This window comes from Camellia sinensis, chromosome 3, assembly GCF_055761805.1.
Source record: "Camellia sinensis isolate YWXY chromosome 3, ASM5576180v1, whole genome shotgun sequence".
Classification (NCBI taxonomy): domain Eukaryota; kingdom Viridiplantae; phylum Streptophyta; class Magnoliopsida; order Ericales; family Theaceae; genus Camellia; species Camellia sinensis.
Window position 1 is genome coordinate 44,616,628 of NC_138963.1, and position 12,444 is coordinate 44,629,071.

At 28.8% G+C, this 12,444-nt stretch overlaps 1 protein-coding gene across 8 annotated transcripts; it reads left to right on the top strand.

The window, feature by feature from the left end:
• The first annotated feature begins 309 nt into the window (after positions 1-309).
• On the top strand, positions 310-7,306 carry LOC114311954 (uncharacterized). 8 transcript variants are annotated; one of them, XR_014363849.1, is made up of 6 exons: positions 310-504; positions 680-834; positions 1,685-1,724; positions 4,741-4,843; positions 6,193-6,237; positions 6,447-7,306. XR_014363849.1 is itself a non-coding variant. In XM_028258117.2 (5 exons), exons 1-4 carry the CDS (start codon positions 457-459, stop codon positions 4,804-4,806), a joined length of 309 nt encoding a protein of 102 aa, XP_028113918.2. In that variant the 5' UTR covers positions 310-456; the 3' UTR covers positions 4,807-4,843; positions 7,069-7,306. The 8 variants fall into 8 exon arrangements, 3 of the variants coding, with proteins under 3 accessions (XP_028113918.2, XP_028113917.2, XP_028113916.2); XR_014363850.1 differs by having other exon boundaries at positions 7,069-7,306; XR_003646675.2 differs by lacking the exon at positions 1,685-1,724.
• Positions 7,307-12,444: the final 5,138 nt, after the last annotated feature.

Below are 12,444 nucleotides of genomic sequence, written 5' to 3' on the forward strand. Positions count from 1 at the left end.
AGTTTTGGCTACTAAAATCATTTAGTCGCTGAATGAAAAATAAAAAATTATTTTTTATCTTTGGCGACTAAAAGTTTGGTTGCCAAAAACTTATTTTCAGCGACAAAAAGAAATTTTAGTCACCAAAAAACTAACACATTTGGAGGAAAATATTTCAAATTTTGGAGAAATTTATAAAATTAATTAGTAACCAAAATATTTAATCACCAATTTATTACTTTTTGCGACTAAACAAATATTTGGTCGCCGGTCGTTAAGGTTTTGGCTACTAAAAAATATTTAGCCACTATTTGTTATTTTCTTTCATTTATTTTCTCCTTTTCCTTATATTTGCCCTAGCCCTTCACGGACACTGATTGTTGTCTCTTTCTCACGCGTTGTCGCTCTGTCCCTCTGTCTCACTCTCTCTGTCTCTCTCTCGGTTTGAGTCTCTCAATCTCGTTTTCTTTCTCCTTCATGTCCTTCTCAATCTCTCAATCCCAATTCTTTCGAACTCGATTGAAGGTACGCTCTCTCTCTCTCTCTCTCTTAAGTTTCTTTTTCTGTTTCTTCTTGTTTTTGGGTTTGAATCTACACCTAGGGTTTCAATCGAGTTCAAGGTACTCTTTCTCGGAAGTTCTTCTGTCTGTTTCTATCTTCCTTCATTTCTTCTTATTTTGCAATTTGAATCTACGCCTAGGGTTTGGATCAACGGATGACCCTTGCAATTTCTAGGGTTTTCCATTTCGATTACATCACCAATGGGCGAATTGAAGATAGAAGAGATGTCTCTCCCTGCTCTGTTCGATCAGGCTCGAAATTCATCTATCAGCTTCCGAATCTGGCATTGATCAGGTATATATGAATGTATTAATGTAAATCTTAGTATATGAATCTCTGATTAGAGTGCTTGATATATATTGCTATGGAATCTCTTAATATAGTTGACCCATGAACGAAACAAAATAGAAAGAAAATGGAAATTTCAGTGATATGAAAACCAACCTGATTGGTTTTACATAAACATACTCCCCTGTGTGGGTAATGCAGATTGACTGCAGTAGATTTGCACCTTGAAATTTCTTGGCTATTTAGGTTTCATTAAAGCAAAACCACCTCATTCAATGGCTAGGGTATTAATTACTAATGCAGTTTAATTTATAATCCAATATGCAGTTTAAAACAGTCTCACTAAATATAGGTGGGATTTATTTGATATGTTTTCATTTTATACATTTAACATGTGAAATATGCATTTGCTTTTTGTTTTCATCAGATAAAAATAATTTTAGATATATTCGAACTTGGATGAAACTAATTTGTCAAATGCTTTCCTAGATTAATGAAGTTTTATTTCAGAATTATTTCTCTTTTAATTAATTAGTTAAAGTGAGGAAAATAATCTAAAATTTACTTAATTTCAATTATCCCTAAGATGAGAAATTTAGTCTTGTAATCCTCAGCTTTCGTAAGAGGCCTTGATTTGTGTTTAAATGTCATGCTAGTTTGCTATTAGATAGCCATTGAGAATTGGGTCTGTTGTGTTTGTCATAGCATGAAAAGATAGAAATTGATCGATTTTAAATTTATTTAAGGAATTTATATACACTTTTCCTAGTGGAGGTGTAGACCCCAGTTTTGAGAAGACATTGTAGACAACCGTTAATGTGGTTCTGTTTGTTGTTTTCGTGCTATGCCACTTTAGAGGCCCACTTGGCGCTTGGACACATGAGCTTTCTAATAAGGTAATTTTCATGTTCTTTCTCTTGTTTTCTATGTTCTGTTTTCCTTGCCTCAGGGTCAAAACAAATTAAAAAATCCTTCCAAGACAAATATCTGAATATTGAACCTATTTACAACAAACTATAATTTCTTTTCCATTGACATATGGGTGAATTACACTAATAGTCCCTATAGTTTGGGACTTGTGTCACTTTGATTCCTGACTTTTCAATTGTGACACATTTGACCCTGAATTTTGAATCTTGTTTCAAATAAGGACAATTGAAGATATTATTAGATTTTTCAAGGGTAAAATCGGCAATTTGATAAAATATAAACTAATTTGACAAAAAAAAATGTCAAACAAATATTTTTGAATTTTTAAAAATTATTTCTACTCACTAAAAATAAAATTATGTAAAATTGATAAATCTTTTAGACATTTATTTATTTTTTTTACCAAATTAATTTTTATTATGTGTTTGGATAATGATCATGTAAAATTAATTTTAAAAAATTAATCATGTAATTTTTATTAATTTTTATCAATTTTACATAATTTTATCATTGGTGGATAAAAATAATTTTTTAAAAATTAAAAATATTTTTTTGACATTTATTTTTGTCAAATTAATTTATATTTTATTAAATTGATGATTTTGCCCTTGAAATTAAACAATGATATCTTCAATTGTCCTTATTTGGAACAAGATTCAAAATTCAGGGTCAAATGTGTCACAATTGAAAAGTCAGGGACTAAAGTGACATGAGTCTCAAACTATAGGGACTGTTAGTATAATTTGCCCTTGACATATTCTATAATTTGGAGAACCACATAAAAGAGAGAATCTAGGGAAATAGAGGTCAAAATAAGAACCTGTATCAACAAAGATCTTCATGTTCATGAGATCACGGACGCGTGGATCATGAAGAACTAGGGTTGCGTTTGGTAGAGTTTTCTAACTATGATTTGAGAATATGAGTTGTGTCTTGAGTTTTGGAATTATGATTTGAGTATAGAAAATTTGTTTGGTGAATGAGTTTTAAAAAGAGGGGGAAATTTTTGATGTGACATGATATTTAATACAAAAACTTACAACTCATAACCAAACACACAATTCAAAAATCTATGAAAAACTTATAAAAAAAAATTTAAAAATTCCAAAAATATTGTTTTATTAAAAAAAAAAAAAAAAATCGCACTGTTCAGGCGTTTGGCAGGTCAACCGGTGGGATGACCGGCCGGATGTCCGGTGGGACGACCGGTTAAGCCAAATTTCAAAAAAAAAAAAAAATCCCGCCTGACACAGAGTGTTTTCTACAAAGTTTTCTGTTTAGTGTGAAAATATGATTTGAAAATCCTATCCAAACATGGTATTAGAATGTGTGGGTAGAATTATAATTTGAAAATACAACTAAACAGAGCCTAGAATTCCCTTCCAAAATGACGACATCTGAAGGGTTAACCTACATTTGATTAAAATGGCACCATTGATTAAATTCATTTGTTCTCATTGGAACTTTATTATCACCCTTGTAAGAAGAAGATAGACACAGTAGCATAAGCACAATTGTAGGAACCAAGTGTATGTGACTAATTGCATCTTAGCACACAAAGTAACTATCTTGTCACTGTTTGCAACTCCAGTTCCATGTAATTTTATGCTAAATTATATGCATGAAACATCACATGGGCAGTCTAGCCTTATATGCCATTGCTGGACTACCCATTTTCTAACATATGTAAAATGTATGTACCATCATAAGATCAACAATATGATTTCACAGGTCAGAGACATAATGCTTGATTGAAAGTATGACCCCACTAGTGGTTTCAAGTTATTATGCCTCACAATCACATTAAGAACATCTAAAAAATCTGAACCTCTTCCAAATCTCTTGCAATAAGGAAATTTGACTTGGACAAATGTAGGTTAGTATCTTGTGTTCTGGTTCAACACATTTATGACTCTTGACATCATAATTTGGGATGTTACCTGCCTGTCCATGTTTTAATTTTTCCATGCATGAAAGGAGTTCTGTATTGAAGGCATCTGCAAAACATCCAGAATGTGAAGAGGCATTATAATAGTATATGTAGATGTCTAATGAAAACTAGTAAGCATATCAGATATATCTAAAGTCTATGCAGTCATACCATCTATGAACTAAAAACTCCACATAATCCTTACCGGGATGGTCAAAGTTGTACTCATGAACCTTTTCTAATTGTTTATCATTCAGCGAGTAATAAAACGAGTCCTGCAAGAATCACAGAATTATGTGGATCAACAAGTTTGTGACAATGCATTGAAACCAAGATGAGAGTCGAACACAATCTAAAAAAAATAAGGTCATGCATATAAAGGGAAAAAAACATCATAAGTAACAAGGTACAGACTATAACTCCATTCCTATGGTTAAGCTAAATAAACGTGAGGTCTATGATGAGATTAATCAGAAGCATATGTGCAAACTTTTATATGGATTTTTCTTGATAAACGTCTGAATTTATTTCTCCATTTCTTTCTTTGTCTAACATTCAATTGCAAAAGAAATTGTGGTTGTTAGGAACAACTGGAACTAGTTGATATGGTTGATAATCTCTTACTTACCAAAAATAAATAAAAAGACGCAGAAGTACCTTTTCTGTATTGTTTGAAGATTAGCATGAGGTTTAAAAGGGAAAATTATTTAAGATGGAAACTGTATAATCCAATGACAAGCAAGAATTTTAATCCTGGTTTTCTGTTCTTCTTGCCCTCTTTAGTAGATAATTTTGTAGTTTATTCTTTTTCTTACAGATCAAATTATCTTTTGGAACAAATCAAATTATCTTTTTCTCATTACCGAATGAGGAACAACAGATAATATGGCATATGAATTGCATTTTATATCTTCTACTGTTGAAATTGACAAATTGTATTATGAAAGTAGCATAATATTTGTAGATTATCATTTTATTGACAGTGTTTATATGATCAGGACCTTCTAAGCGAGTTCATTTATTTTTCTTACAATTATATGTTGTGAAATCAGTCAATAATCTACTTTGTGGGATGCTGTGTGAACCGAAATGCTGCAAGGAGCCACTCTGAAGTTTGAAACAGACCGATATATCTCAACAAATCTTCACTTGGAGGTAAATTTGTTCACATTCGTTAAAATCACACTTTCTATCTGTAAGTTTATCGTTGAAAATTTTAGACAAATAGATACACATACATCATTGTTTCTCAAGCACCGACTGGGAAATTTATAGCTAGAGCATCTCTTTTCTGGAGTATTACAATTCTGTGAAGGTTTTATCATTCATGTGATTATGTGTTAGAGAATGCAAGAAAGAATGTTGTATCCATCACATGCTTCAAAGGAGTTATTATTATTTCAATACCTCAAAATGGTGCATTTTTTTTTTTTTTCTCTTCAAAATACAACACATGCTTGTAATTCGAGTTCATTGTAAAAATCAGAAATTTGGGGACTGTTTATTCTTAGAAGGTTGATGATACATGCATCTCATCAAAGTAGAGCTAATCCCAGTTGGGTTCATAGGCAATTTCAACACTTAGCAGATACTAAAAGGTCGTTTCCTCCGTCTAAAAGAAGAACAGGCCAGAAGGCCCATCACCAACTGTCAAAGCCAGCTTTACAGGTCCTTTTTGCACCTTGTTCAGCCGTGTAGTGTCCATTATTAAAGCTCATGTCTGTTTTACAAAAGGCAGGAGTAACTGAATTTATGCCAAAATTTGGGAATTTTTTAGCTAAAAACCTCGTATAGGCATTAAGAGCTGCTTTGGAGACAACATATGCAGAGCGAACAGACCAGCCTTTAACAAATCCTCTTTAGCATCCTGTAAATACCAACTCACTACCTCATCTACTTTCTATTTTGTGAGTCCATCAACATCACTTAGTACCTCTCTTGCCCATTCATTTGTAACATTTTGCATAAAAACATTTAGTTATATGTCACGGGCTAAATTTATAGCACAGTTTAACCAGCCTTTGAGGGAAAGTTTTTTACCTTTAGCTGCCCCAAACCGGATGAGACATTAACAATTCTTACAGAACTAGAGAGCCGAAGAAGTGGAATGAGAGCTTGAGATAGCTGTTTAGGTCCGTAGTAATTTGCAAGCCGTAAAAATTCAATTTTGTTGTAGTGAAGTTATGAATATGATGATTGTCATGGCTGTCACCTGTTATCATTGCTATTGCTTTTGGGCTTTTGATTTTGGAAAGAACTTCCTAATATCAAATATGATTAATTCATGTGGAATAAGCATTAATCAGAGTGATCTCATGATTTTGGAGAGCCATGTTGTATACTCCTTAAGTAAAGAAAAAGACAGCTGCTCACTTTTATATTATGCAAAGCACCCAATCAATCAGGGAGGATCTTCATGTTCCTATTAAAGATGTTCTTGAGAGGTTTGTGCTGCTCACTACCATTCTTTTGTTAAGCACCTGTTTGCTAATTTGTTGTGGCAGGTAAAGGGTGATATACTTTTCATCACATGAGTAAGCCTTTTGATGGTAAGGTTCAAATGCCAAAGTAATTTCAATCTTTGTTGATATGTACCTTTAGTCATTCAACTAAGGCAGACAGAGATGAAAGTCTCACAATCCTCATTCCTATAATTTGCACCGAAAGAGGATGCATTCTTTATTTTTTCCAATCTTATTATTGATTCGGTTTCTAACTTGCAAACACAATCTATTTCTTGGGGAATTATTTTTTGTAGAAACGTTGTAAGGCAGCATACACCTCACCCTCGCTTTAGTGGGAGTTTTGTGCCCTGGTTTGCTTTCTTTATCCCACTGCTAATGTGTGTTGTATGTGTGTGTGCGTTTTTTTTTTTTTTTGTAAACCCTGGACTTGCAATTATGTCTCCTATTGGTAAAATGCTGTCATGTTTACTGTTCCATGCTGGTGTTGAATTTGTGTAGGTCACAGCGCATGTCAAAGCCCAGAAATACAAATAAGTTGATATTTTTGTTCCACTAAACTGGAATGGTGCTGTATCTGTTCTATTTGTTGGGTGGAAATTGACTCCCTAATAATTTTTGAGATGTTCATGATAGTAGGAAGAAACTCATAGTAACAAAACATGATCTTTTTCCAAGTAGAAGGGTTTTGCTTGATTTTCATTGTGAATCCCAAAGATAACATTCTAATAATTATTAAATTACTCCAATGTTGTCCTAATTTATTAATTGTTATAATTGTTATAATTTGCAGAGTACAATATATCAGAATTATTAATTTTATAATTGTTATAATTTGAAATGTCAATTTTATTGAATAAGTGTTAATGGTTTTTATTTATTTATTTATTTATTTATTTTTTTTTTATTTTTTTACAGGTTGTTTTTGCGTGGGCTATTGTAAATAATTATTTTTGTGTATGAAGAGCATTTGTTCTGTATATGGAAGACTTCTATTTTTGCACAATTCTCTGTTTTGGAAATATAGTGTTTTTGTATGTAATATTTAATTTAGATAGATTATACTTGGTTGGAATGGATTTATATGATACTTGGAATAAGATGTTACCGGTTAAAATTTTTGGATAGTTGATAATGAAATGGGTATTATTGATAATTGATTTAGATTATAATTTATAGATGTATTATTCTGAATATGTATAGGTTACAGGTTGCATTGATAATAGAATGCATATAATTTAGAAATTAATGAAAAATATTCAATTTGTGCATTTAAAATAAAAATAAATAGAGTTTTTGGCGATTAAACATTTAGTAGTCAAAAAATAAAAATGAGACTTATTGGTGACTAAACATTTAGTAGTCAAAAAGCAAAAATGAAACTTATTGGCGACTAAATAGTTAGTAGCTAAAAAAAAAAAATGAAAGCTTTTTGCGACTAAAAAATTAGTAGCTAAAAGGGAGTATCATGATTTTAGCAATTAAAAAATTGGTAGCCAATCAGGAGTCACGTTTTTAGCGACTAAAAAATTGGTAGCTAAAAAGTTGAAGATAATATATATATATATATATTTTTGGCAACTAAACTTTTAGTCACTAATTGGCTACTTTCGATGACCAAAAAAATATTAGTCGCCAATTCTTTTGTAGACAATCAGTCAACAACCAAACGGCGACCAAGAATTTTAGTTGGCGAAAATCTTTGGCGACTAAAAATTTAGTCGTCAAAAGTGTAATTTGTTATAGTGATCTCTTCTTATCAAATATATATATATATATATATTGATGTAACGGTGACAATATATGTAAGATTAATAAAAAGTTACAAAGGGATTAAGTAGACAAGTATGGTCTCCCATTAACCTATTATTATTGTGGTTTCTACTGTAAATCAAAATTGTTTATTGGATGGTGATAATGACACGTGATATATCTGTTACATCTAATATTTACATATTTTTATCATAGCAATAAGACTATGAAAACAAAATCAATCACAGAATCAACCATATAAAATAATTCCAGTCGTACATATTATACAGTAAAATCCATTATAAAGATAGAATTTCATTTGTCATACAATAAGTTTAGACACATAATTGATAATAAAACAATGGCATAGGTAGAGCAATATTAGTGAAACAGTATGTCCTAGCATGTTATAAAAGTTTTATATAATTCACAAAAACTTATGTGATTAATTTTGTATCTATAATTTTGTTGCTGGTCATATGATGGGGGCACATATGCATTAATTAGATATTAGGGCGAATTATACTAATAGTATCTATAATTTGGGATTTGTGTCACTTTAATCCCTGACTTTTCAATTGTGATATATTTAATCCTGAATTTTGAATCTCATCACAAATAAGGATAATTGAGGACATCATTGCTCTATTTGAAGGACAAAGTCGTCATACAATTTATTTTGTTTTGGTTAACTTATATGTTGTTTGAAATATAATGACTTTTTTTTAATGAATAATATTGGAACCTTTTTTTGTTATAAAGTTTGATTTGGTTTGATTTTTAGAATCTATTTTTAGAAAAATTTTGCTAAGAAATCAAAAATTAAATTGGTGAAAAAAATTAAAAACACATCATTTTTATATAATTTTATTTTTTGGGAGGATAGAAACAAATTTTTAAAATAAATTTTTTTGATATTTATTTTCGTTAAATTAGTTTTTATTTTTTCAAAAAATCAAACATGGCAACAATTTTGATAATCATTATTAAACCAACTCATTAAATCAAAAAATTTAAAACTAAAAACATTTTATATATTAAACGAAATTAAAAGCCTAATAACCAATAATTACATGATAATCATTCAAAAATATCTGTTAACAGCAAATACAATCATCTATTACATGATAACCATCCAAAAATATCAACAAAAACAACCACCCATTACATGATCATCATCCAAACAAATACTAAAAATTAATTTGGTAAAAAAATAAAAAAAAAATGTAAAAGATTTATCATTTTTATATAACTTTATCTTTAATGAATAGAAATAATTTTTAAAAATTGAAAAATAATTTTTTGACATTTATTTTTGTCAAGGCAGTTTATATTTTATTAAATTGACAATTTTGCCTTTGAAATAGAACAATAATGTCTTCAAATGTCCTTATTTGGAACATGATTTAAAATTTAGGATTAAATCTATCACAATTAGTGATTAAAGTAACATAAGTCTCAAATTACATGGACCGTTGGTGTAATTCACCCTAAATATTAATAACATTTATGTTGGGTTTGTTGTCATTATTAAGCTATTACATATGTTCCACATCAAATGAGATATGAAATGTGGTAAAAATATATGATCATAATAGCATTATTCATACAAAAAATAATAAGTCAATGAATACAGAAATTGGTACACAAAATATACATGAACAAAAGAGTTTTTTAAAAATGAACCTACTAACAAATCTTAAAATAATTTTATCCATTTATGTATATCATGTGTCTAATTCTATGATTAGTCTCTATATTCATAATAAAAGTGTATAGAACAAGTTGTATAATATTCTCTTTTGAAAACTATATGAATAGTGCAATTTAAGCTTAGCCTTTGTTTGGGAAGTGTGTATTTTAGTTTAAAAATTAAAAAGTCACTAAAGACATGAAAGAGTCAACAAACTATATAAAAAAGTCAAAAAATATATTTTTTGCAGTTTTTTTTTTGTCAAAAAATCATTCCAAATATATTAATTTTTTTTTATTTCACATTTTAAGTAAAAAATTATTAAAATAACATATTTCCAAACGAGACCTTAATATGATTTGAATTATAACTAAAATATATAAACTACACATTTCATTATTTGATTCTTTTTTTTTTTTTTTTTGAATGCATAGAATGGTACAACTCACACACATACACACAACAATCACTTTGTTTGGTTTTGAAATTTTTAAAAACAGTTTAGAAAATTTTAATTTATATTTTATATTTTTAAATTTTTAATTAATTTTTATATATTTTTTATTCACTTAATTTATATACACTTAAATTATAAAATTTGGGAAAACATTGAAAAAATTATTAGATTGATCTAATTATTTTGGAAAAATTGCAAATAAGTGGTGTTCTTACAAAATATTTATAAATTTATAAATTTTTTTTTATATATTTAATTATTAAAGTTGGTAAAGTTTACTACTGATTTGAAATATTTTTTTAAAACATATATTGAATTGTAATTTCTTAATTTTTTTTCATAAATAATGTATACACCGAGTGTTCTACAAAATAAATAGTTTGAATCATTAAAATAAGACCTATAGTGGGCTTCATGGGCTCGAACAATTCTCACAAATTTATATTTAAATTTAAGAGAAGTCTAACTTGTTTGGATCACATCACTTTTTTTATTTTTATACATATTTTTTTAAAAGAAAACTAAAAAAATAATTTTTTTTTTCTTGTCAAAATACGCCTTAATTGAAACGTGATGGTCTTTTGGAAGGGTTCAATAGAAATAATTTATTATTATTATTATTATTGTAAAAGGGAACTGCATTAATAATTACGTAGGGTAATACAATAGAAATAATTTGATACACTATGGAGTATATGCCATATGTTTGACTCAGAAGTGGCCCCCACAGGAGGGACAACTCAGCCAAATGAATGGTCGCTATTCTTCGGGAGAATATTAAAAAATAAAATGAGAAATAAAATAAATAATTATAAAATTATAAAAATACAAGTGATTTATGTATTAAATTTGTACAAATAAGTATTAGTTTGCGATTATTTTTTTCTATTTCTCACCATTTTTTTGAGATTTTCTCAGATTCTTCCACGTGAGGAATTGCATTATTTTGGCAACAACTAAAAAAATTTGTATGAATATTTTTTTTTTCAACTTTGTTTAGTGGACAACGATATGAAAAATAAGAAATTAACACTTCAATAAAGAAATAAAATATTTAAATATTTATTTTATTTTGTTTATAGTGATTTGTTCTTAATTTTTTAATTTATAGAATATTTTAATATAGTAGAACTTAAAAGTAAAATTTTTTAAGGGTAAATTACACTAGCACCCTCTAAGATTTTTGTTTAATACAAATCCCCTCACATTTGAAAAATTATTATCCCTCATTGAAGTTTGTAATCTCATTATAAATTGCCTTCTATATTGCTGATGTCATACCCTAAAATTTTCTAACAAAAATGAGTAAGAGCTCTAAAAGTTGAGCTCTAAAAAGACATTAAATTGTCTTTTTCCTACTCATGTTTTGTCTTTTACATCTCTTCTTTCTTTTTCTTTTTTTTTTCTTTTTTTTTCTTTTTGATGATGCCAGCTCATTAGAGCTGTTTGAGGGCAGCTCTAATTAGAGCTCTCTAGCAAAGCCGATTTTCTAAATAACCATCTTGTTCTTTTTTTTTAATCATTTCTTCTTCCTATCATCATGACTACATTCTATAATTTTAAATCATTAAATTCTATATGAACATATTCTTATTGAGTGATAATAGATAAATATAAATTTTATGGAGAATTTTCAAATATAATGATATAGCTTAATGGTGGTATTGCACTTTAAAACAAAACATCCATAAACATGATTTATATTTACAATAATATTACTATCACAACATTTTTATGATATTTTTTGTATAAATTTTTATATATAAATATAATTTTTCATTTTTATTTCCACCATTATATGTAGATTAAATCAATTTAATCCAGATATATTTAAAAAGTATAAAATTTGTACATAAAATTTTAAAAAAATTCATTGAATACAACAAAATAAGATAATATATTAAATTTTTATATTTTTTTTTGTATTTGGCGAATTTAAAAAAAAAATCACAAAATATTATAGCTCTCAAGTATATCTAGATTAGGCATATCTAAAAAATAAATATTTTTAAAAATTCAATAAGAATAATATAATAAAAAAAAAACTCAATTTTTTTGTGTGAGTTAAACCAAAGAAGATGATTGTTATTTCCTTTGAAATGACATGAACAAAATATTTGTATTATTTTGTACGTATAAAGGCTAAGGGATAAAAATTTCATTTTAACTTGACAGGGGATAAGTGTAATTTTTTAAAGGACCGTGCTAGGGAGCTCGAAAACGAGCTCCCCCGAATCCCTCTAATTTCTATTTTTTTTTTCAGAAGCAGAGAAGGAGAAGAGAAGGAAGGAGGAGGAGGAGGAATGAGGAAGGAGGAAGGAGGAGGAGGAGGAGGAGGAGTGGACTGGAGGGGGCCATAACAGTGGGAGGAGGCGGAGGCGGGCTGGAGGCG